The sequence below is a fragment of the Salvelinus fontinalis genome, chromosome 28 (genome assembly GCF_029448725.1).
Source record: "Salvelinus fontinalis isolate EN_2023a chromosome 28, ASM2944872v1, whole genome shotgun sequence".
In the NCBI taxonomy this organism is placed as follows: Eukaryota; Metazoa; Chordata; class Actinopteri; order Salmoniformes; family Salmonidae; genus Salvelinus; species Salvelinus fontinalis.
The window spans coordinates 38,512,500-38,539,632 of record NC_074692.1 but is presented as its reverse complement, the minus strand read 5'-3'; the positions used below and the strand labels follow the sequence as shown (position 1 = coordinate 38,539,632).

General features: G+C 44.8%; 1 protein-coding gene across 17 annotated transcripts in view; it reads right to left on the bottom strand.

Annotated features, from left to right (window-relative positions):
- Window positions 1–27,133, bottom strand: part of LOC129826683 (potassium channel subfamily T member 1-like) — a 152,090-nt gene that overhangs the window by 33,201 nt on the left and 91,756 nt on the right. For all 17 annotated transcript variants that reach the window (XM_055887669.1, XM_055887668.1, XM_055887672.1 and 14 more), the window contains 14 exons: window positions 25,510–25,572; window positions 25,202–25,250; window positions 24,832–24,891; window positions 24,133–24,207; window positions 23,121–23,204; window positions 22,001–22,095; window positions 19,774–19,957; window positions 17,650–17,814; window positions 8,109–8,245; window positions 6,744–6,807; window positions 6,287–6,395; window positions 4,368–4,476; window positions 1,475–1,624; window positions 913–1,148 (listed from right to left, as the gene is read on the bottom strand). In XM_055887669.1, the coding sequence (XP_055743644.1) occupies window positions 913–1,148; window positions 1,475–1,624; window positions 4,368–4,476; window positions 6,287–6,395; window positions 6,744–6,807; window positions 8,109–8,245; window positions 17,650–17,814; window positions 19,774–19,957; window positions 22,001–22,095; window positions 23,121–23,204; window positions 24,133–24,207; window positions 24,832–24,891; window positions 25,202–25,250; window positions 25,510–25,572 (1,580 nt within the window). The remainder of the gene's footprint in view (window positions 1–912; window positions 1,149–1,474; window positions 1,625–4,367; window positions 4,477–6,286; window positions 6,396–6,743; window positions 6,808–8,108; window positions 8,246–17,649; window positions 17,815–19,773; window positions 19,958–22,000; window positions 22,096–23,120; window positions 23,205–24,132; window positions 24,208–24,831; window positions 24,892–25,201; window positions 25,251–25,509; window positions 25,573–27,133) is intronic.

Here is a 27,133-nt window from a genome sequence, read left to right as displayed (position 1 = left end):
ATACATAGCAGTGACAAGTGAAGAATCCCTCCTCGCTCCCATTCTCTCACGCCCTTGCAACACTGGGCTCACTCCTCTGATTTTCCCTCCCTCTGTCTGATCTTTATAAGACTCTGCCATCCCTCCCTCCCTCCCTCCCTCCCTCCCTCCCTCCCTCCCTCCCTCCCTCCCTCCCTCCCTCCCTCCCTCCATCATTCTGATCATTTTAAGACTCAGCCATTCATCCTCCCTCCCTCCCTCCCTCCCTCCCATCCCTCCCTCCCTCCCTCCCTCCCTCCCTCCCTCCCTCCCTCCCTCCCTCCGTCTCCCTCCCTCCCTCCCTCCCTCCCATCCCTCCCTCCCTCCCTCCCTCCCTCCCTCCCATCCCTCCCATCCCTCCCTCCCTCTAACACTCTGATCTTTATAAGACTCTGCCATTCCTCCTCACTCCCCTTCTCCCTGATCTTTATAACCCTACTCTGAAAATATACTTTACCAAGCTACCAATTACTTTACACTGGAATAAGTTAAGCTACACTAAAGCTACCCTTAAGAAAAATAATCAAAAATGTCATAGACTAAAAATTGCAAGAACAGATCACTCTGTAGTCAGATGTCAATATAATGTGTGATTTAGCCTAAAAAACACAGGAAGTGAGAATTAGGCAGCCCCGATGCCAAGAAAAGTCGTGTGTAGTTAGCTACACCACTACATGGCAAAACAAGTTATTCATTACTGAACAAAACTCTACAAAGATTAGAATTTAGATCAACTACAACCAAGCTAGTGCAAAATGTACTGTAATTCAATTACTAGTTGTTACATTACATGTAGTTCATTACCTCCCAACACTGAGGCTCCCCCATCCCTCCTCCCTCTCACCTTCTCCCCTTTACTAAGCTATCCCTCCCTCCCTTCCCTTCGTTCCTCACCCATACTGGCGATGATGCTGTGTACAGGCAGCCTGGAGGGGGCGTCGTACAGCCCGGCCACCGGCAGGCCCTTGTTGTCCTTCTCCTCCTGTTTAAAGATGAAGGCGCTGTTCTCCTCCTTGGTGATGTTGATGTAGTAGCAGGTGTCTGGGGCGGCCATGATGTGGCGAGGACCAGGGTTCAGCAGGATGCTCTTGTTGTCCTCCCTCTTCACCCCGATCAGACACACACCATACCTGAGGGGAGACGGAGCACAGCCATCTGGTATGCTGTGCTTAGTGTAATCCAGTGGGGCATAACTCTGGTTCTAAAGGGCTTCTGGCTACAGGCTATGCCGGTTTGCCTTGGTTTGACAGAGAGTGATTAACCTCGAAGCCATGAACCAAGAGACAAATACCCAGGGAGCCTATCTAATCAAAACCCAAGAATATGCTACATATTTACAGATGTATTAATCAAGTGCCAGGGGAAACGGACACTAAGACTGCTGTCCTCAAGGTTTGCAGAGAGTCAGAGAACAGCAAGAAGGTCTTATACAAGCCATGGCAGGAAGTCTACTCACTTCTTGTGTGCGTGGAAGGAGGCATAGGTGAAACTCTTCCCATCATACTCCCCAAAGAACTTGCTGTCACAGAGGCGGATATGGTAGACCTCGTTCCCCGAGCACCGTCCGTACGTCCTCTGCCACTGTTCTGGAGACAGCTGGCCTTCCCTGTAGTCAAAAACAGAAGAAGTGGAGAAAACACATTGTGGCCTTATGTCCCAAAGGGGAGGAATATGACTGATGACGTAAGGGGATGAAGATGACTGATGACGTAAGGGGATGAAGATGTTAAAGAAACGTGAAGGACTGTTAGAGCAATGTGAGGGCCTGTTAGGTCAATGTGAGGGCCTGTTAGGTCAATGTGAGGGCCTGTTAGAGCAATGCGAGGGCCTGTGACAGTGATGAACTACTAGCTATCATGAAGAGACTCTGATACCCTTTTCACATTACTGTCTCCACCTGAACCGTAATGTGCTGGTTGAGATATTTTATTTTCACATTGTTCTTTCCAGCACAGTTCCAGTAACTATAGTCAGAGAGGTCATGCCCATATGGGGCGTGGGGCATGTGCCCCCTCAAATTTGTCCTGTTAAACACGTTAATGTAAAAATATATATATATTTTGTATTTTTTGGTACAATTTTTTGTTGTTGTTTCTCTGTAATACTACAAGCCACGTATCAATTGTATGAAGTCGGCTTTAGCTAGCCCAGATAGGTTACCAATCTCCCAACCTCATAACTAGCTACCAAGAAGTCACTCTCACTCAGTTATCTCCCCTCTCATTGTAATTCCCTGACTTGATTTGCAACTCAGCACCTTTCCTTGTCTTGATTGACAGCTCCATCTGGCTAAACAAATTGTATCTGACCTTTTATGAGCTTGTAACTCCCGCCATCTAAATCTCCAACCAATAATTACCTTGTAAGGTCATCCCAACACAGCTCTCTCTCTCTGTTGAGAGATGCTGTATCTCTCTCTCTCTCTCTCTCTCTCTCTCTCTCTCTCTCTCTCTCTCTCTCTCTCTCTCTCTCTCTCTCTCTCTCTCTCAATTGACTTTATTGACATGGCAAGTTCATTATTACTTACATTGTCAAAGTATACATTTCGAAAAATAAAAATCAAATATATATGTATATATACAAAATATATATATATTTATATATAAATAAACGGTGGGAACAACAGCAATAATAACAGTAGTAGTGGACATGGGATTACCATTAACAACAACTACAACAACAATATTAATCAGAACAACAATATGACTCTCTCTCTCTCTCTTCTCTTTCTCTCTACCTTTTAACCTTTTTAATCAATCTGATGACTTCAGAGAAAACTAATTTATTGGAGTTGTCTTTTCCCAAAAACCTGTCACCATGTAGGACATAGTGTCACGCCCTGACCTTAGTTATATATGTTTTCTGTATTATTTTGGTCAGGTCAGGGTGTGACGTGGGTGGGTATGACTGTTTTGATTTGTCTAGGGTTTTTTGTAGATCTAGGGTTTTTTGTAAGTCTACGTTATTGTCGGTCTATGGTGGCCTGAATTGGTTCCCAATCAGAGGCAGCTGTTTTAAGTTTTGTGGGTTATTGTCTATATGTAGTTGCATATCAGCACTTGTTATATAATAGCTTCACGTTCGTTTTGTTATTTTGTTTGTTTGTTTAGTGTTTCTTCGTTTGATTAAAAAGTATGTATTCATATCAGGCTGCGCCTTGGTCTCCTCACTACGACGAACGTGACAGAATAACCCATCAAACAAGGACCAAGCAGCGTGATAAGGAGGAACAGCGCTTAATGGGGAAATGGACCTGGGAGGAGATATTAGATGGAGCAGGACCCTGGACGCAGCCGGGGGAGTATCGCCGTCCTAAGGAGGAGATAGAGGCAGCGAAAGCGGAACGGCGATACTACGAGGAGAAATACCGGAGAATAGAGGAACGGCGACGATATGAGGGTACACGGCTAGCACGGAAGCTCGAGAGGCAGCCCCAATATATTTTTTTTGGGGGGGGGGGGGGGGGGGGGGGGGGGGGGCACACGAGGAGATTGGCTGAGTCAGGTAGGAGACCTAAGCCAACTCCTCGTGCTTACCGTGGGGAGCGTGTTACTGGTCAGGCACCGTGCGTGTTACTGGTCAGGCACCGTCTCCAGTGCGTTATTCTTGCGTACTGTGTCTCCGGTGAGTCTGCACAGCCCAGTGCGTCCTGTGCCAGCGGGGCGAAAATAAACATCCAGCCAGGACGGGTTGTGTCAGCTCTACACTCCAGACCTCCAGTGTGCCTCCAGGGTCCAGTACACCCTTTTCCTCCTCCCCGCACTCGCCCTGAGGTGCGTGTCCCCAGCCCGGTATCACCAGTTCCGGCACCACGCACCAGGCCTACAGTGCCTATAGTCTATCTAATTATTTCCATAAAGAGGATAAGAATGGATTCTCTGCTGCGTCAAGCTGTTGCTATTATAACGATGCTGAAAAGATTGTATCACCTTGGCTTGGTGTTGATGGCAGTGCACAGTGAGATTGATGAGTGTGGAGGCCCATGGTAAAGTTTATGGCAACGCAGTAGAGTTCAGGGAGGAGTCATTAATTAGGTACATGCCTTAGACTAATGACAAATGTGCCTGTTGTTGTTGTCGTAGCAACTTGGGACTTGTTTACAAAGGAGGACACCTCAATCACAGGAGGTAGTGGCACCTTAATTGGGGAGGACGGGCTTGTGGTAATGGCTCTTGCGGTATGAGTGGCATGGTATCAAATACATTAAACACATGATTTTCATGCATTTTATTTGTAGAACGCTTTCTCACAAACCCAAAGATTGAGATTTATGGTTTCAATAGTGATACCTCATTGTGTAGTTTTCATTAGGAGGAGAGAATCATCAGTGTTTTAATGGGTGTACTCACTGCCCCCTGGAAGTGTGTACCAGGAGTGTGACCAGGGTGGATGTGGCTGGACACACACAGTTCAGGGCCAGCATGGCGTACTTGAATTCCTCCTCACAGACTACGTGATCTAACAAATAAAACAGAATACTGCAAGTCAGAGCAAATAGGTGATGTAACAACTTTGTTTTTGAAAGGAATGCAAAGAAGGAGAGCGGACGGACAGAGATGGAGAACGGGAGCTGGGGATTGGGGGGACTGAGGGGAGGGAGCAAAACAGAGAGTTGGAGAAAGAGAGAGAGGGACAGGGAGACTGAGAGAAAGAGACAGAGAGGGACAGGGAGACTGATAGAAAGAGACAGAGAGGGACAGGGAGACTGATAGAAAGAGACAGAGAGGGACAGGGAGACTGATAGAAAGAGACAGAGAGGGACAGGGGGGCTGATAGAAAGAGACAGAGAGGGACAGGGACAGGGAGACTGATAGAAAGAGAAAGAGGAACAGGGAGACTGATAGAAAGAGACAGAGAGGGACAGGGAGACTGATATAAAGAGAAAGAGGAACAGGGAGACTGATAGAAAGAGTCAGAGAGGGACAGGGAGACTGATAGAAAGAGACAGAGAGGGACAGGGAGACTGATAGAAAGAGAAAGAGGAACAGGGAGACTGATAGAAAGAGACAGAGAGGGACAGGGAGACTGATAAAAGAAACAGAGAGGGATAGGGAGACTGATAGACAGAGAGAGAGGGACAAGAAGACTGATAGAAAGAGACAGAGACGGACAGGGAGACTGATAGAAAGAGACAGAGACGGACAGGGAGACTGATAGAAAGAGACAGAGAGGGACAGGGGGACTGATAAAAGAAACAGAGAGGGATAGGGAGACTGATAGAAAGAGAGAGAGGGACAAGAAGACTGATAGAAAGAGACAGAGACGGACAGGGAGACTGATAAAAGAAACAGAGAGGGACAGGGAGACTGATAGAAAGAGACAGAGAGGGACAGGGAGACTGATAAAAGAAACAGAGAGGGATAGGGAGACTGATAAAAGAAACAGAGAGGGATAGGGAGACTGATAGAAAGAGACAGAGACGGACAGGGAGACTGATAAAAGAAACAGAGAGGGACAGGGAGACTGATAGAAAGAGACAGAGACGGACAGGGAGACTGATAGAAAGAGACAGAGAGGGATAGGGAGACTGATAGAAAGAGAGAGAGGGACAAGAAGACTGATAGAAAGAGACAGAGACGGACAGGGAGACTGATAAAAGAAACAGAGAGGGACAGGGAGACTGATAGAAAGAGACAGAGACGGACAGGGAGACTGATAGAAAGAGACAGAGAGGGACAGGGAGACTGATAGAAAGAGACAGAGACGGACAGGGAGACTGATAGAAAGAGACAGAGAGGGACAGGGAGACTAATAAAAGAAACAGAGAGGGTAAGGGGAGACTGATAGAAAGAGACAGAGAGGGACAGGGAGACTGATAGAAAGAGACAGAGAGGGACAGGGAGACTGATAGAAAGAGACAGAGAGGGATAGGGAGACTGATAGAAAGAGAGAGAGGGACAAGAAGACTGATAGAAAGAGACAGAGACGGACAGGGAGACTGATAAAAGAAACAGAGAGGGACAGGGAGACTGATAGAAAGAGACAGAGACGGACAGGGAGACTGATAGAAAGAGACAGAGAGGGACAGGGAGACTGATAGAAAGAGACAGAGACGGACAGGGAGACTGATAGAAAGAGACAGAGAGGGACAGGGAGACTAATAAAAGAAACAGAGAGGGTAAGGGGAGACTGATAGAAAGAGACAGAGAGGGACAGGGAGACTGATAGAAAGAGACAGAGAGGGACAGGGAGACTGATAGAAAGAGACAGAGAGGGACAGGGAGACTGATAGAAAGAGACAGCGACAAAGAGAGCAAGGAAAGCTCACCAGCAAACTTCACATGGAATTTGTTCTCTGGTTTGAGGATCTGGACATACAGGGGGCAGTTTGGGGCAAAGTCTTTCACAGCCCAGGCTCTGAGGATGGTCTGGTGGTCCTGCAGGACAAAACAGCATTCATTTCCATCTGCTACTTCTAACACTTTCACCCTCACTCAACCGGAAATGTAATTCCGATTTTATGAGTCCTGAGAATTGGCCAGCTGGACTGTTATGTGCACTCAATATGAGTTTATAAATCCAATACTTATTTTTCATTTCTGTCCATTTTGTAAAATCAGCCGAGTGGAAAAGTAAAATAGCTCTTAAGCCACAGGTCCAATACGCACAATCTCACTGAGTTACAGTGGAAAAATTCAGTTCATTGCAATCACAACTCAATGAATGTATTGAGTGATGATTGCAATGCGCTAAATATGAAGTCATGAGTCTGATAATGAACTTACAGCCGCAGTGCGGTCCACCTCATTCCTACTGCTCAGGATAAAACAGGCTTCTGCATCATCCATCCTGTAGGAAACAAACTGCTTTAACAGAAATACACGCACGCACGCACGCTCGCACGCACGAACACACACACACACCAGGGCCAGGGCCAGGGCCAGGGCCAGGGCCAGGGAAGCTTCAGACAGGTAATATTAGTGAGAACTGTCCGAGATAAAAGCTAAGAGGCTAAAATCTGCATGCTGTTGTAATGTTCACCGTATTGTCACACTGTATTACGGTCATGGTTTTCATCAGAGTATTTTCATGTGTGAAAACGGCAGAGTGGAGGGGTGAGCTGCTGGGTGAATTTATGACTGTTATCACTGAACGACCATGCTGTGCTGTGCTGTAGTGGACAGGGTAAATTTCATGCCATCCCAGTTTCCTCTCATGGGGACAAGCAGTATTACCACAATTCAACCATCCATCACCACCCCTTAGCATCCACCCTACGACTACAATAAAATCAGAGCAGCTGCATATATCAATGGCTACCTGTATTGTGTTCCTGACAGGGCAGCCCCTGCCACTGCCAACACGGTTTGATATGATCGATCTCAGCTATGATTTGTGTTGATGCCTATGAACTTGGCTGTTGTGATGAGAGTGAGCCGTACTGAGAAAGCCCATTACACTGATATACTAGGAGAGGACAGCCAACTGAATTAACACCTTTGGCTGACCTTTCCTGACTTTACCACTCTCTTATCTGTCAGCAGCACAAGGTGCACAAACTCACTCATAGACTCTAGATTCATATCTGAGATCAGAAAGCCTATCAACCAGTAACTGAACTGTGAGGACTCAACAACAGGCTCATTAGAGGTTTGTTCTGATCTGCGATTACCAACTCAGGCATCTGTGACCTCAACTGATGGTGTTATGAACTTCTCTGATACCCCTTGCTTCCCTTTACACTTGTAGAAAAAAAATTGCTTTTTAGAACTTGAAAGGGTTCCTCGGCTGTCCTCATAGAAGAACCCTTTGAAGAACCCTTTTTGGTTCCAGGTAGAACCCTTTTGGTACCAGGTAGAACCATTCTGAGTTCCATGGAGAACCCTTTACGCAGAGGGTTCGACATGGAACACAAATAGTTACACCTGGAACCACAAAGGTTTCTAACTGGAACCAAAAAGTGTTCTCCTATGGGGACAGCCGAAGAACCCTTTTGGAACCCTCTTTTTGCAAATAAAAATGTTATAGAATGGGGCTGTCAAAGAGATGTGATATTTCTTTCTATCTATTCCACAACATGTTTCCCTGCGGAACGCTGCCCTTCTCTCCCATTGAGACTCTTTAGGCCCAGTGGGCGGTGGGTCACTCACTTGGCCCTCATGAGGTCTGTGTCTTTGAGCGCTGAGCCCTGGAGATAGATGACCCTCTGGGACCACAGAGGGATCTGGAGGACACGACGAACCTGGATGTCCATCTCCGTAGGGCACAGGATCACCACATAGTAGTCCTGCAGGGTAGACACCTGTTAGATACCTAACATCAGGAGAGCAGGGTAGACACCTGTTAGATACCTAACATCAGGAGAGCAGGGTAGATACCTGTTAGATACCTAACATCAGGAGAGCAGGAGAGATACCCTGTTAGATACCTAACACCAGGAGAGTGTGGTAGATACCTGTTAGATACCTAACATCAGGAGAGCAGTGTAGATACATGTTAGATACCTAACATCAGGAGAGTGTGGTAGATACCTGTTAGATACCTAACATCAGGAGAGCAGGGTAGATACCTGTTAGATACCTAACATCAGGAGAGCAGGGTAGATACCTGTTAGATACCTAACATCAGGAGAGTGTGGTAGATACCTGTTAGATACCTAACATCAGGAGAGCAGGGTAGATACCTGTTAGATACCTAACATCAGAAGAGCAGGGTAGATACCTGTTAGATACCTAACATCAGGAGAGCAGGGTAGATACCTGTTAGATACCTAACATCAGGAGAGCAGGGTAGTCACCTGTTAGATACCTAACATCAGGAGAGCAGGGTAGATACCTGTTAGATACCTAACATCAGGAGAGCAGGGTAGATACCTGTTAGATACCTAACATCAGGAGAGCAGGGTAGATACCTGTTAGATACCTAACATCAGGAGAGCAGGGTAGATACCTGTTAGATACCTAACATCAGGAGAGCAGGGTAGATACCTGTTAGATACCTAACATCAGGAGAGCAGGGTAGACACCTGTTAGATACCTAACATCAGGAGAGCAGGGTAGATACCTGTTAGATACCTAACATCAGGAGAGCAGGGTAGATACCTGTTAGATACCTAACATCAGGAGAGCAGGGTAGACACCTGTTAGATACCTAACATCAGGAGAGCAGGGTAGACACCTGTTAGATACCTAACATCAGGAGAGCAGGGTAGATACCTGTTAGATGCCTAACATCAGGAGAGCAGGGTAGACACCTGTTAGATACCTAACATCAGGAGAGCAGGGTAGATACCTGTTAGATGCCTAACATCAGGAGAGCAGGGTAGACACCTGTTAGATACCTAACATCAGGAGAGCAGTGTAGATACCTGTTAGATACCTAACATCAGGAGAGTGTGGTAGATACCTGTTAGATACCTAACATCAGGAGAGCAGGGTAGATACCTGTTAGATACCTAACATCAGGAGAGCAGGGTAGATACCTGTCCCTACCACTGAGGAAGTACAGTTCCCGCTCAGCCCAGTCAAAACTGTTCGCTGCTCTGGCCCCCCAATGGTGGAACAAACTCCCTCACGACGCCAGGACAGCGGAGTCAATCACCACCTTCCAGAGACACCTGAAACCCCACCTCTTTAAGGAATACCTAGGATAGGATAAAGCAATCCTTCTGACCCCCCCCCCCCCCTTAAAAGATCTTGATGCACTATTGTAAAGTGGCTGTTCCACTGGATGTCATAAGGTGAATGCACCAATTTGTAAGTCGCTCTGGATAAGAGCGTCTGCTAAATGACTTAAATGTAATGTAAATGTTAGATACGTAACATCAGGAGAGCAGGGTAGATACCTGTTAGATACCTAACATCAGGAGAGCAGGGTAGATACCTGTTAGATACCTAACATCAGGAGAGCAGGGTAGATACCTGTTAGATATCTAACATCAGGAGAGTGTGGTAGATACCTGTTAGATACCTAACATCAGGAGAGCAGAGTAGATACCTGTTAGATACCTAACATCAGGAGAATGTGGTAGATACCTGTTAGATACCTAACATCAGGAGAGCAGGGTAGATACCTGTTAGATACCTAACATCAGGAGAGCAGAGTAGATACCTGTTAGATACCTAACATCAGGAGAATGTGGTAGATACCTGTTAGATACCTAACATCAGGAGAGCAGGGTAGATACCTGTTAGATACCTAACATCAGGAGAGCAGGGTAGATACCTGTTAGATACCTAACATCAGGAGAGCAGGGTAGATACCTGTTAGATACCTAACATCAGGAGAGCAGGGTAGATACCTGTTAGATACCTAACATCAGGAGAGCAGGGTAGACACCTGTTAGATACCTAACATCAGGAGAGCAGGGTAGATACCTGTTAGATACCTAACATCAGGAGAGCAGGAGAGATACCTGTTAGATACCTAACATCAGGAGAGCAGGGTAGATACCTGTTAGATACCTAACATCAGGAGAGCAGGGTAGATACCTGTTAGATACCTAACATCAGGAGAGCAGGGTAGATACCTGTTAGATACCTAACATCAGGAGAGCAGGGTAGATACCTGTTAGATACCTAACATCAGGAGAGCAGGGTAGATACCTGTTAGATACCTAACATCAGGAGAGCAGGGTAGATACCTGTTAGATACCTAACATCAGGAGAGCAGTGTAGACACCTGTTAGATACCTAACATCAGGAGAGCAGGGTAGATACCTGTTAGATACCTAACATCAGGAGAGCAGGAGAGATACCTGTTAGATACCTAACATCAGGAGAGCAGGGTAGATACCCTGTTAGATACCTAACATCAGGAGAGCAGGAGAGACATCTGTTAGATACCTAACATCAGGAGAGCAGGGTAGATACCTAACATCAGGAGAGTGTGGTAGATACCTGTTAGAAACCTAACATCAGGAGAGTGTGGTAGATACCTGTTAGATACCTAACATCAGGAGAGTGTGGTAGATACCTGTTAGATACCTAACATCAGGAGAGCAGGGTAGATACCTGTTAGATACCTAACATCAGGAGAGTGTGGTAGATACCTGTTATATACCTAACATCAGGAGAGCAGGGTAGATACCTGTTAGATACCTAACATCAGGAGAGCAGAGTAGACACCTGTTAGATACCTAACATCAGGAGAGCAGGGTAGACACCTGTTAGATACCTAACATCAGGAGAGCAGGGTAGATACCTGTTAGATACCTAACATCAGGAGAGCAGGGTAGATACCTGTTAGATACCTAACATCAGGAGAGCAGGGTAGATACCTGTTAGATACCTAACATCAGGAGAGCAGGGTAGATACCTGTTAGATACCTAACATCAGGAGAGCAGTGTAGACACCTGTTAGATACCTAACATCAGGAGAGCAGGGTAGATACCTGTTAGATACCTAACATCAGGAGAGCAGGAGAGATACCTGTTAGATACCTAACATCAGGAGAGCAGGGTAGATACCCTGTTAGATACCTAACATCAGGAGAGCAGGAGAGACATCTGTTAGATACCTAACATCAGGAGAGCAGGGTAGATACCTAACATCAGGAGAGTGTGGTAGATACCTGTTAGAAACCTAACATCAGGAGAGTGTGGTAGATACCTGTTAGATACCTAACATCAGGAGAGTGTGGTAGATACCTGTTAGATACCTAACATCAGGAGAGCAGGGTAGATACCTGTTAGATACCTAACATCAGGAGAGTGTGGTAGATACCTGTTATATACCTAACATCAGGAGAGCAGGGTAGATACCTGTTAGATACCTAACATCAGGAGAGCAGAGTAGACACCTGTTAGATACCTAACATCAGGAGAGCAGGGTAGACACCTGTTAGATACCTAACATCAGGAGAGCAGGAGAGATACCTGTTAGATACCTAACATCAGGAGAGTGTGGTAGATACCTGTTAGATACCTAACATCAAGAGAGCAGGGTAGATACCTGTTAGATACCTAACATCAGGAGAGCAGGGTAGATACCTGTTAGATACCTAACATCAGGAGAGCAGGGTAGACACCTGTTAGATACCTAACATCAGGAGAGCAGGGTAGATACCTGTTAGATACCTAACATCAGGAGAGCAGGGTAGATACCTGTTAGATACCTAACATCAGGAGAGCAGGGTAGACACCTGTTAGATACCTAACATCAGGAGAGCAGGGTAGACACCTGTTAGATACCTAACATCAGGAGAGCAGGAGAGATACCTGTTAGATACCTAACATCAGGAGAGTGTGGTAGATACCTGTTAGATACCTAACATCAGGAGAGCAGGGTAGATACCTGTTAGATACCTAACATCAGGAGAGCAGGGTAGATACCTGTTAGATACCTAACATCAGGAGAGCAGGGTAGACACCTGTTAGATACCTAACATCAGGAGAGCAGGGTAGATACCTGTTAGATACCTAACATCAGGAGAGCAGGGTAGAAACCTGTTAGATACCTAACATCAGGAGAATGTGGTAGATACCTGTTAGATACCTAACATCAGGAGAGTGTGGTAGATACCTTTTAGATACCTAACATCAGGAGAGCAGGAGAGACACCTGTTAGATACCTAACATCAGGAGAGCAGGAGAGATACCTGTTAGATACCTAACATCAGGAGAGTGTGGTAGATACCTGTTAGATACCTAACATCAAGAGAGCAGGGTAGATACCTGTTAGATACCTAACATCAGGAGAGCAGGGTAGATACCTGTTAGATACCTAACATCAGGAGAGCAGGGTAGACACCTGTTAGATACCTAACATCAGGAGAGCAGGGTAGATACCTGTTAGATACCTAACATCAGGAGAGCAGGGTAGACACCTGTTAGATACCTAACATCAGGAGAGTGTGGTAGATACCTGTTAGATACCTAACATCAGGAGAGTGTGGTAGATACCTGTTAGATACCTAACATCAGGAGAGCAGTGTAGACACCTGTTAGATACCTAACATCAGGAGAGTGTGGTAGATACCTGTTAGATACCTAACATCAGGAGAGCAGGGTAGATACCTGTTAGATACCTAACATCAGGAGAGCAGGGTAGATACCTGTTAGATACCTAACATCAGGAGAGCAGGGTAGATACCTGTTAGATACCTAACATCAGGAGAGCAGGGTAGATACCTGTTAGATACCTAACATCAGGAGAGCAGGGTAGATACCTGTTAGATACCTAACATCAGGAGAGCAGGGTAGACACCTGTTAGATACCTAACATCAGGAGAGCAGGGTAGATACCTGTTAGATACCTAACATCAGGAGAGCAGGGTAGATACCTGTTAGATACCTAACATCAGGAGAGCAGGGTAGACACCTGTTAGATACCTAACATCAGGAGAGCAGGGTAGACACCTGTTAGATACCTAACATCAGGAGAGCAGGGTAGATACCTGTTAGATGCCTAACATCAGGAGAGCAGGGTAGACACCTGTTAGATACCTAACATCAGGAGAGCAGGGTAGATACCTGTTAGATGCCTAACATCAGGAGAGCAGGGTAGACACCTGTTAGATACCTAACATCAGGAGAGCAGTGTAGATACCTGTTAGATACCTAACATCAGGAGAGTGTGGTAGATACCTGTTAGATACCTAACATCAGGAGAGCAGGGTAGATACCTGTTAGATACCTAACATCAGGAGAGCAGGGTAGATACCTGTCCCTACCACTGAGGAAGTACAGTTCCCGCTCAGCCCAGTCAAAACTGTTCGCTGCTCTGGCCCCCCAATGGTGGAACAAACTCCCTCACGACGCCAGGACAGCGGAGTCAATCACCACCTTCCAGAGACACCTGAAACCCCACCTCTTTAAGGAATACCTAGGATAGGATAAAGCAATCCTTCTGACCCCCCCCCCCCCCTTAAAAGATCTTGATGCACTATTGTAAAGTGGCTGTTCCACTGGATGTCATAAGGTGAATGCACCAATTTGTAAGTCGCTCTGGATAAGAGCGTCTGCTAAATGACTTAAATGTAATGTAAATGTTAGATACGTAACATCAGGAGAGCAGGGTAGATACCTGTTAGATACCTAACATCAGGAGAGCAGGGTAGATACCTGTTAGATACCTAACATCAGGAGAGCAGGGTAGATACCTGTTAGATATCTAACATCAGGAGAGTGTGGTAGATACCTGTTAGATACCTAACATCAGGAGAGCAGAGTAGATACCTGTTAGATACCTAACATCAGGAGAATGTGGTAGATACCTGTTAGATACCTAACATCAGGAGAGCAGGGTAGATACCTGTTAGATACCTAACATCAGGAGAGCAGAGTAGATACCTGTTAGATACCTAACATCAGGAGAATGTGGTAGATACCTGTTAGATACCTAACATCAGGAGAGCAGGGTAGATACCTGTTAGATACCTAACATCAGGAGAGCAGGGTAGATACCTGTTAGATACCTAACATCAGGAGAGCAGGGTAGATACCTGTTAGATACCTAACATCAGGAGAGCAGGGTAGATACCTGTTAGATACCTAACATCAGGAGAGCAGGGTAGACACCTGTTAGATACCTAACATCAGGAGAGCAGGGTAGATACCTGTTAGATACCTAACATCAGGAGAGCAGGAGAGATACCTGTTAGATACCTAACATCAGGAGAGCAGGGTAGATACCTGTTAGATACCTAACATCAGGAGAGCAGGGTAGATACCTGTTAGATACCTAACATCAGGAGAGCAGGGTAGATACCTGTTAGATACCTAACATCAGGAGAGCAGGGTAGATACCTGTTAGATACCTAACATCAGGAGAGCAGGGTAGATACCTGTTAGATACCTAACATCAGGAGAGCAGGGTAGATACCTGTTAGATACCTAACATCAGGAGAGCAGTGTAGACACCTGTTAGATACCTAACATCAGGAGAGCAGGGTAGATACCTGTTAGATACCTAACATCAGGAGAGCAGGAGAGATACCTGTTAGATACCTAACATCAGGAGAGCAGGGTAGATACCCTGTTAGATACCTAACATCAGGAGAGCAGGAGAGACATCTGTTAGATACCTAACATCAGGAGAGCAGGGTAGATACCTAACATCAGGAGAGTGTGGTAGATACCTGTTAGAAACCTAACATCAGGAGAGTGTGGTAGATACCTGTTAGATACCTAACATCAGGAGAGTGTGGTAGATACCTGTTAGATACCTAACATCAGGAGAGCAGGGTAGATACCTGTTAGATACCTAACATCAGGAGAGTGTGGTAGATACCTGTTATATACCTAACATCAGGAGAGCAGGGTAGATACCTGTTAGATACCTAACATCAGGAGAGCAGAGTAGACACCTGTTAGATACCTAACATCAGGAGAGCAGGGTAGACACCTGTTAGATACCTAACATCAGGAGAGCAGGAGAGATACCTGTTAGATACCTAACATCAGGAGAGTGTGGTAGATACCTGTTAGATACCTAACATCAAGAGAGCAGGGTAGATACCTGTTAGATACCTAACATCAGGAGAGCAGGGTAGGTACCTGTTAGATACCTAACATCAGGAGAGCAGGGTAGACACCTGTTAGATACCTAACATCAGGAGAGCAGGGTAGATACCTGTTAGATACCTAACATCAGGAGAGCAGGGTAGATACCTGTTAGATACCTAACATCAGGAGAGCAGGGTAGACACCTGTTAGATACCTAACATCAGGAGAGCAGGGTAGACACCTGTTAGATACCTAACATCAGGAGAGCAGGAGAGATACCTGTTAGATACCTAACATCAGGAGAGTGTGGTAGATACCTGTTAGATACCTAACATCAGGAGAGCAGGGTAGATACCTGTTAGATACCTAACATCAGGAGAGCAGGGTAGATACCTGTTAGATACCTAACATCAGGAGAGCAGGGTAGACACCTGTTAGATACCTAACATCAGGAGAGCAGGGTAGATACCTGTTAGATACCTAACATCAGGAGAGCAGGGTAGAAACCTGTTAGATACCTAACATCAGGAGAATGTGGTAGATACCTGTTAGATACCTAACATCAGGAGAGTGTGGTAGATACCTTTTAGATACCTAACATCAGGAGAGCAGGAGAGACACCTGTTAGATACCTAACATCAGGAGAGCAGGAGAGATACCTGTTAGATACCTAACATCAGGAGAGTGTGGTAGATACCTGTTAGATACCTAACATCAAGAGAGCAGGGTAGATACCTGTTAGATACCTAACATCAGGAGAGCAGGGTAGATACCTGTTAGATACCTAACATCAGGAGAGCAGGGTAGACACCTGTTAGATACCTAACATCAGGAGAGCAGGGTAGATACCTGTTAGATACCTAACATCAGGAGAGCAGGGTAGACACCTGTTAGATACCTAACATCAGGAGAGTGTGGTAGATACCTGTTAGATACCTAACATCAGGAGAGTGTGGTAGATACCTGTTAGATACCTAACATCAGGAGAGCAGTGTAGACACCTGTTAGATACCTAACATCAGGAGAGTGTGGTAGATACCTGTTAGATACCTAACATCAGGAGAGCAGGGTAGATACCTGTTAGATACCTAACATCAGGAGAGCAGGGTAGATACCTGTTAGATACCTAACATCAGGAGAGTGTGGTAGATACCTGTTAGATGCCTAACATCAGGAGAGTGTGGTAGATACCTGTTAGATGCCTAACATCAGGAGAGCAGTGTAGACACCTGTTAGATACCTAACATCAGGAGAGTGTGGTAGATACCTGTTATATACCTAACATCAGGAGAGCAGGGTAGTTACCTGTTAGATACCTAACATCAGGAGAGCAGGGTAGATACCTAACATCAGGAGAGCGTTAGATACCTAACATCAGGAGAGTGTGGTAGATACCTGTTAGATACCTAACATCAGGAGAGTGTGGTAGATACCTGTTAGATACCTAACATCAGGAGAGCAGGGTAGATACCTGTTAGATACCTAACATCAGGAGAGCAGGGTAGATACCTGTTAGATGCCTAACATCAGGAGAGCAGGGTAGATACCTGTTAGATACCTAACATCAGGAGAGCAGGGTAGATACCCTGTTAGATACCTAACATCAGGAGAGCAGGGTAGATACCTGTTAGATACCTAACATCAGGAGAGCAGGGTAGATACCTAACATCAGGAGACCAGGAGAAATACCTGTTAGATGCCTAACATCTACACTGAAGGTTTGCATATTTTATTATATTTTGCAAGCTAAATGCACATTTTGTTAGGAACCAGAGTGGACTGTCTAAATGACTTGTGCGCTAAATAAAACATCAATATTGAGGTCTGTACTTTAGCACTGTCTTTGGAGTGCACACCAAATAACATAGTCCTGAACAAGGGCTCTATTTCTGTAGAGACCTACCAATATCATAGCCTTCCTCAATTCCTGTAGAGACCTACCAATATCATAGCCTTCCTCAATTCCTATAGAGACCTACCAATATCATAGCCTTCCTCAATTCCTGTAGAGACCTACCAATATCATAGCCTTCATCTATTCCTGTAGAGACCTACCAATATCATAGCCTTCCTCAATTCCTGTAGAGACCTACCAAATATCATAGCCTTCCTCAATTCCTGTAGAGACCTACCAATATCATAGCCTTCCTCAATTCCTGTAGAGACCTACCAATATCATAGCCTTCATCTATTCCTGTAGAGACCTACCAAATAACATTGCCTTCTTCTATTCCTGTAGACCGACCTGTAATCTAGGATGAGCGTAGAACTCATTGAGGAAGTCCATGAGCAAGTCAATCTTCAGAGAGCTGACACACAGGACGGCGTGTTTCTCTGTCTGGGCACGGTGTCTGCTGTAGTTCCCTCCTGACTTCTGACGCTCCATCCACAGATAGGCCAACTCCTCAAACTGACACACACACACACACACACACACACACACACACACACACACACACACACACACACACACACACACACACACACACACACACACACACACACACACACACACACACACACGCACGCACGCACACACACACACACACACACACACGCACACACGCACACACGCACACACGCACACGCACACACACACACGCACACATATTTGAGGTTACAACAACCTACTGTACGCTTTGTAATACACTTACGGCATAACATGTTAGGAGGGTGACAGAGGTAGGAGGGTGACAGAGGTAGGAGGGTGACAGAGTTAGGAAGGTGACAGAAAGAGAAGGGTGAGAGAGTGGGGAAGGTGACAGAAAGAGAAGGGTGACAGAGTAGGGAGTTAAACTGCTGATGCTGCAGGAAGGTTCATCAAATGGATTTCTATGGATTCTATTCATCAGTTCATTTATTCTGTGGGCATTTAGTCCACATACTGTATAAAACGGTTTAATAAGGAGGGCTGCTGCTGGAACTAAGATATGGGAGGATAACTAACAAGGTGTTGTTGTGCCTCACTCTCAGCGAGAACAAAGCTTTGAGTTGTGTTCTCATTACTGACGATGGACGGTGCATATGAGGTCGGAGCATGACAAGCAAATTATGTTCATTCTCAGAAAGCGTTTGCCGTCATACGTTGGCATTGTTTACACCTGACGTCTACGTCTGTTTGTTCTCGAACATGAAGTTAGTAGTCTTAGCATTGAGGATGTTACCTCATGACTGGTTACTACTACAGGTATACATCTATCATTTCAAAACACTTCTTATCAGGCCATTCTTTTTTTCCCCCTTTATTTAACTAGGCAAGTCAGTTAAGAACAAATTTTTATATTTAATGACAGCCTAGGAACAGTGGGTTAACTGCCTTGTTCAGGGGCAGAACAACACATATTAACCTTGTCAGCTCGGGGATTCGATCTTGCAACCTTTCGGATACTAGTCCAACGCTCTAACCACGAGGCTACCTGCCGCCCCGACCTTTCTAGTCCAGAACAGACTATGGGAGGCACACAGTACTACCTAGAGCATGGAATTCTATTCCATATCAGGTAACTGAGGGAAGCAGTAGACTCAGATAAAAAAAGATAAAAATACACCTTATGGAACAGCAGCGACTGTGAAGAGACACACACAGGAACAGACACACGCATACGCACACACACGCTAGCACCCACACTCTACACACACGTTCATTGTAATATTGTTGTATGGTGGTATTATACCTTTTGTATTGTAGATATGTAGTGGTGTAATAATGTTATATGATTTATCTTGTGTTTTATAAGTAATGTAAGTGCCTTAATGCGTTTGGACCCCAGGAAGAGTAGCTGCTGCCTTGGCAGGAACTAATGGAGATCTATAATAAACCCCAGGGAGAGTAGCTGCTGCCTTGGCAGGAACTAATGGAGATCTATAATAAACCCCAGGAAGAGTAGCTGCTGCCTTGGCAGGAACTAATGGAGTACTATAATACACCCCAAGAAGAGTAGCTGCTGCCTTGGCAGGAACTAATGGAGATCTATAATAAACCCCAGGAAGAGTAGCTGCTGCCTTGGCAGGAACTAATGGAGATCTATAATAAACCCAGGAAGAGTAGCTGCTGCCTTGGCAGGAACTAATGGAGATCTATAATAAACCCCAGGAAGAGTAGCTGCTGCCTTGGCAGGAACTAATGGAGATCTATAATAAACCCCAGGAAGAGTAGCTGCTGCCTTGGCAGGAACTAATGGAGATCTATAATAAACCCCAGGAAGAGTAGCTGCTGCCTTGGCAGGAACTAATGGAGATCCCTAATAGATACAAACACAAATGAAATCTTGTGATAACGTGTCTGAGATTCTTTTCAGCCTCAATTATCCTTGGAAAATGGCTGTGGTAATAGGCTATTGTGTAAGCACTGTTATATACAGTGTCATACCTGTAGCGGGAGGACCACGAGGGCCACACAGATGAGAATAACCACCAGCAGCTGAGAGGGCCAGATATGAGGTGTGACGTCACCGTAGCCCACGGTAGAGAAGGTGACGATGCAGAAATACAGAGAGTTGAACAGAGTCAGGTTCTGATTGGATGCTCTCTCAAGATGCTGAATACCACACGCCCTGGAAGGAAGAGAGGGATTTCACATTTAGGGGTGACATTTTGCACAAGGTAGTCTCGCGAGCATAGACGGTTGACATCGTACGTTGCTGATTTTGCATTATGGAGAACCACTATAATGCCGGAACTCAGAGCTTCAGATGTCGGATCTTAACTTGATCGATCCTTTTGTCACAGGGAATTTTCCAGATGCAATTCTAAATGAGCTCCGTGCGTGGCTGAAAATGAACATTTCTCTTTCTCTCCATGCGGGGGCAGTCGAGTCATTGGGATCAGGGTTTGCTATCAAAATTATGTTCTCTCTCGCTCGCTCAAACGCTAACCCTAGCTAGCTCCTAATACTGAAACATTCAAACGTATAAAATCTATCTGAAACACAGCCATACACATCAACAACCGTCGTTTCATATACAGTGTTCAAGTGTATCTTAAAGTTACGGATGAACTGTCAAAATGTAGTTCAATTGTGGCCTGGGGTGGTCTAGCAGTTAGGGCTGCTGCCTTCAGTGTGAACATATAGGCCTACTGTGTCGGCGTGGGTTTGATTCTGGCCCACGGGCCTTCTGGCACAAATAACTCAATCCCCAGATAGACTTGATGTAGTTACACATTTCAAATATGGACAGTACAGGGTTATTTTACCCCAGATCTTGATAAGAAATGACCATATCAGACACTGTTGGGTAACTTAAATAGGGAACGAATAGAATGATAAGAGTCAGTAGGCTACACCAACATTAGTTTCCTTTCACACAAAGTGTTAAAATGATTGCCCAGAACCAGGCGTGAACTTCTGATACTCAGCACTGAAGCTTGCTGCTCAGAACACTACACTATGTCAGGTCACAATGCTCTAACAAGCCTTGAGAATACTGGATGGTATGAGGTCGGTTGGTTAGCGGAGCCTTCCCCGAACCATAGCCCCCTAGGTACGCTACTGCATTGTAGGGCCTACAAACACTGCTTCCAGTTGCCCCCTGGCTGTGATTATACTTTTAAAATATTTATTCAAATCCTCCTGCAGCAGGATTATTTTCCTCCTGTGAGGAAGATCCGATATCTGTATGCATGAGGAAAGAGCAGTGAGCTTATTTGAATAAGGTTCAATTAAAACATGGACACATTGAATGATCAATGGCTCCCGCGTGGCACAGCGGTCTAAGGCACTGCATCTCAGTGCTTGAGGCGTTACTACAGACACCCTGGTTTGAATCCAGGGTGTATCACAACCGACTGTGACTGGGAGTCCCATAGGGTGGCGCACAATTGGTCCAGCATCTTCTGTGTTTGGCCGGTGTAGGCCGTCATTGTAAAAAATAATTTGTTCTTAACTTACTTGCCTAGTTAAATAAAGGTGAAATAAAATTAAAAAGTCTAAGAGAAAGGTGAATTTTACATGATGATGATCCAATGTAACCTAACTTACTGTTACAACTTGGCCTGAGTCCTACTGATCTCATCACTTGTGATATTTAAACAGACAGTTTGACATACATATACTATCCACATTGAAATTCAACCTGGCAGATTAAGGATCAAAACCCTACATTCCCAACGATCGATGCACCACAACACTTCTACTCTGACCTGTTGAATCAGTGAGAATCACACCATTGATTCTGCTCTCTGTTCTGCCTGACTTCATCAGTTCATTTCCTGTATTGGATAATGAGGAGTCAAGATGTCAGTGGATGGAGGAGAGGGTCCCAGGGAGCACCAGGGATGAAGGGGGGAGATCAGGGGCTGTATTTCATTCCAGAAAGTTGTTTCCTCCTAGATGCCCTTGTTCACTCCCCTTCACAGATCTGAAACAACTGGGCATGAGAAAACTATCTGTGGGCCAAGCTGGTTGTTGATGTTGTCATTACAACCAAGTCCACCTCCTTTTTTCAATGTTGCTTACCCTTAACCAGATTCTATCAGATCTGCGAGTGGGAATGAAAAAGGGCAGATGGCAGGGAACAGCTTTGTGGAATGAGTTGCAGCCCATGGGCCCAGATTTAGGGAGCTCCAGGGAAGAGAGGCTGAGATCAGAGGACACATACCCAGTGAAGACCAGACAGAGTAGGGTGCAGATGAGGATGAGAACCTGGTTGAACATGGCCGAGTGGGTCCTCTGAATGGCACGATGGAGATCATTCTGAGGATAAAGAGGGGGGAGGGATAGAAGCAGAGCGAGGGAAGGAGAGATACAGAAAGAGGGTTAGGGTTCATGTTAAATCGGTTGGTCAGTCAGTTGGTCTGCTGTGCCGGTTAGTCTGTCAGTCTGTCAGTCAGTCAGTCAGTCAGTCAGTCAGTCAGTCAGTCAGTCAGTCAGTCCGCTCCATCTACTGCACCATCTATCTGTCTATTTATCTCGCTTTAAAACCTATCTGCCTTGCTGGTTACTTTGATACTGATGCGGTCAACCTTTCATACAGCATGCAAGCAGTGAACGAACATGCGGTCCATGTCACACCTTGTTAATGTTTCTGATTGGCTGAAGCCCCGCTTCAGTCTCTTCAAGCTACCTACCCACCATGTCCCTTGATAATGTTTCTGATTGGCTGAAGCCCCACTTCAGTCTCTTCAAGCTACCTACCCACCATGTCCCTTGATAATGTTTCTGATTGGCTGAAGCCCCACTTCAGTCTCTTCACGCTACCTACCCACCATGTCACTTGATAATGTTTCTGTTTGGCTGAAGCCCCGCTTCAGTCTCTTCAAGCTACCTACCCACCATGTCCCTTGATAATGTTTCTGATTGGCTGAAGCCTCCCCTTCAACCTCTCCAGGCTGGACCTGTTCTCCCCCCCAGAACTGGTCTCTTTGGCCCTGGACCTAACCATCTGTCCACACAGATACATGCAGGCTCTGGCTCAAATCTATACTCATTGATGGTCTGCCTTCCTGAAACTTTTTTTTTTTTACTTACAGGGAATCTACAGACTATCCATAACCAGGGAATTCTTACCAGGGTTCTTCTACACCCACACAATGCAGAGTTGAGTTATTCTATAGCAACTATTCTGCAAGCAGGCTATATACAGCATAATCTGAGAGCTGTAACATTTTAATAGGAAGAACCCATGTATTCCCTGCCAACAAAACGACATAATTATGACATCATTGCAACCAGTTCTGTCCAGTTTTGACTGCTGCGTTATGGCTATAGCATATACTCACAATCATATTCTCCAGGGCACACTTGGCTAACCAGCAGTTGAGAAACACTGGGATGAAGATGTTTCTCAATGGAGGCCAGAAGATCTGAAGAGACAATTGGATTAATTCATTTGCACAGTGTGCAGTGTAAGCTCCCATCATCAAGTTTCACCACTCACAGTCTCACATTACCATACTCCCAGGTCTCTAGAGCTATACTCATAATATAAAACATAAACATTGCAAAAGTCATATGTTGTCTTCTACCCCCAAGCCATAAGACTGTTGAACAATTAATCAAATCCCCCCCCCCCCCTTTTTTGTTTTTACACTGCTACTACTCGCTTTTTATTATCCATGCAGTCACTCTACCCCTACATACATGTGCAAATTACATTGACTCAGTACCGGTACCCCCTGTATATAGCCTCGGTATTGTTATTTTATTGTGTTACTATATATTTAATTTTTTTCTTTCGTTTATTTAGTAAATATTTTCTTAACACTATTTATTGAACTGTATTGTTGGTTAAGGGCTTGTAAGTAAGCATTTCACAGTAAGGTCTACACCTGTTGTATTCAGCACATGTGACAAAAACAACTTGATTTGATTTGATGTTCACTAATTGGCCTCGTTAGCTTTGTAGAATATGGTTTGAGCCACTGAAATGAATCTATTTGTCAGCACCACATTCCTCATGGTGTATCCTGTCACCTTTCACTGTTGGACGTTGTGGGCCTGCTGCTTGATGAATACACAATGTCAGAGGGACGCCACACACTGTGAATTCACAAACACCAGAGCCATTCCAATACCAATATAAATGTATTATCAGCATGCCTGAAGCCCATTCATATTACAAGGTATCTAGACTATTTGAAATAATTTAATATGGCACAGATGGAAAACAAGGTGTGTGTGTGTGTGTGTGTGTGTGTGTGTGTGTGTGTGTGCGTGTGTGCGTGTGTGCGTGTGTGCGTGTGTGTGTGTGTGTGTGTGTGTGTGTGTGAGATCAGGTGGAAGAAGACTCACAGTGATTATAAACGGCACGGTATTGATCATCTCCAGGATGAAGGAGATCTGGAACATCTGCTCCCAGATATTCCCCTGAAAGAGAGAAACACAATCAATGTGTGAGTCAAGGTAATAAGCTACTGGCTCATTGTAATTAGTCTGCGGACTAATTACAATGATAGTGATATGATACGAATCCCCCCAAAACGAGGTCAATATTGTTGGAATAATCAGACCACGGTTCTAAGTGTGCCTGGCACAATGGAACTAATTCTGCAAATCCCGCCCATCTGGCGCTCCAGGCAGGCGAGAACATAATGACAGGATTCGTTAAAACAATTGGGGAACTGCCAAAACGAAGCAAAACAAAAAACACAGTCTTCCTAAAGTAAAAGTAAAACAGCCTAATTAATCAAAGGGAAGTAGCACTGCAGCACTAATGAGTTATTTAAGGAAAGAGCCCAATTTAAAGAAAAAAGTAGGACGGACACCTCATCTTTTATTCATTTGTAAAGTGTATTAATGACCTGTTCTTCTGGCTCAGGCTAGAGCTGAGGCTCGCGGTTAAACCATATGCCAGAAAGTTCGGCAATTAATTGCAATCTCACACAGACACGCCACACGACTCTGCCTGATAGAATGAATGAAAAGACTTCCTTTGTGGCGGTGATTTTTTTCTGTGATCAGTGTGAAAGGAGTAGAGCTGAGGTGTCTTACTTTGTAGCTGAGATATGTAAGGAGCATCGCTTCCAGGAAACTGATTAAGGCCACGATCACCTGGAGCAGAGCAGAGTGGAGGCACACACATTACCAGGGCTGCAATCTGGCCACATAACCTCTCAGGCAATGTACATATCACTGGGGAAAAGATGTGCTGTAAAGTGTCTTCTGTTGTCAAATATTTTCATATGGGATGCTGTGAGTGTTTAGATGTCTTGTTTTTCTATTGGCCACAGGGGAAGGGGGAGATTGTCAATGAAATGTTCACTTGTGAGTTTGACCCATAGTGGCTACTGTTGAATGGAAGACTTGAGAAGCCAGTACTGTATTACCAAAGCAGTGTTAGTGAATCTCAGTCTTCTTTTACCTGTATCGCCCATACAGGAACCCTTCTGTTCACCCAGAAAATCAAATCCCTTTCACAAGACAAAACAATGATATTGATTATACTCTATATATTGATTATTTGACAAAGATGATTCCAAATAACACAAGATAGCTATGAGATTAACAACTCCCTTTCAAAAGACAAAACAGTGTTATTGATGATGAATCACACTGTATGGGTTAGACAAGAGTCATTTCAAACACCACCTGATAGCTATGAGATGAACACAATCAAAAACACATTCGAAGCCCGGGACAGAACGTCAATGTTAGACCCTCATAACTCACCAGTTGATTTCTGTGCTTTCTGTAGATTCTGCTGTGTTGCTTGTTCGGTTCTGACAGTTCACACTGCAGAGGAAATCCACAGCAAAGGGAAGTCGTTCAGACAGAATGTGTGGTGAAATATATACCCTGTGGCTAATAGGCACCTTCACTCACTCTGCATGTTGCCATGGTGACGGACGGGAGGCAGAGGGACAATTTCTTTAAGAGCTGCCGGTGGCATTGTATACAACAAAATCCATATGCTGCTTCCATATCACTACACTGAGAGAGAATGCCCCTTCACCATCGCCACTGCTCTTTAAAGCCTTTTGTGTCTCAGACAGATACAAAATTAATTCCAAACTCTGGATCTATCTTATCTTGACCAAATGCAATTTTATTTTCAACTTTGGGTAAAAGTTAGAGGTAGATTCTCTGACTCATACAATACCTGAATAGATACCATCTTTTTAGAATTGATCTGACTACTGAACAAAAATATCAACGCAACATGTAAAGTGTTGGTCCCATCTTTCATGAGCTAAAATAAAATAACCCAGAAATATTCCATTGGCACAAAAAGCATATTTCTCTAAAATGTTGTGCACACATTTGTTTACATTCCTGTTAGTGGGCATTTTTCCTTTGTTAAGGTAATCCATCCACAGGTGTGGCACATCAAGAAGCTGATTAAACAGCATGATCATTACACAGGTGCACCTTGTGCTGGGGACATTAAAATGTGCAGTTTTGTCAAGTTCTGAGGGAGCGTGCAATTGGAATGCTGACTGCATGACTATCTAACAGAGCTGTTGCCAGAGAATGTTAATTTCTCTATGTCACGCCCTGACCATAGAGAGCCCTCGGTTCTCTATGGTGTTTAGGTCAGAGTGTGACTGGGGGAGTTATCTAGTTTATAGATTTCTAGGTTGATGGTTTGTGTGGTTCCCAATTAGGTAGGCTTTTCCCCACCTGCATTTGTGGGATATTGTTTGTGTTAGTGTGTTTGAGCACTACGTCGTCACGGTCTTTGTAAGTTTTGTTATTTTGTTTCTAGTTTCCCTTTGTAATTAAAGATTTGGAACTCAATTCACGCTGCGCCTTGGTCCGATCATTTTCAAGAACGTGACACTCTACCATAAGCCACCTCTAACATCGTTTTAGAGAATTTGGCAGTACATCCGACTGGTCTCACAACCACAGACCACGTGTAACCACGCCAGCCTATGACTTCCACATCCGGTTTCTTTACCTGTGGGATCATCTGAGGAGGGGGATGGTGGGTGCTGAGGAGTATTTCTGTCTGTAATAAAGCCCTCAAAACTCATTCTGATGAGTTGTGCCCTCCCTGTGCCCTCCCAGGCCCACCCATGGCTGTGCACCTGCCCAATCATGTGAAATCCATAGATTAGGGCCTAATTTATTTATTTCAGTTGACCGATTTCCTTATATGAATTGTAACTCAGTAAAATCTTTGAAATTGTTTCATATTGTGTTTATATTTTTGTTCAGTATATATCAATATATCAGAGAAATATTTTATTTCCATATTATTGTCCATATTCTAATACGAGATGCTGATGTGCTTATTCTGCCCTCAATCTCAAACACCCAAATTAGAAATCACAGTTTAACAAATGCTACG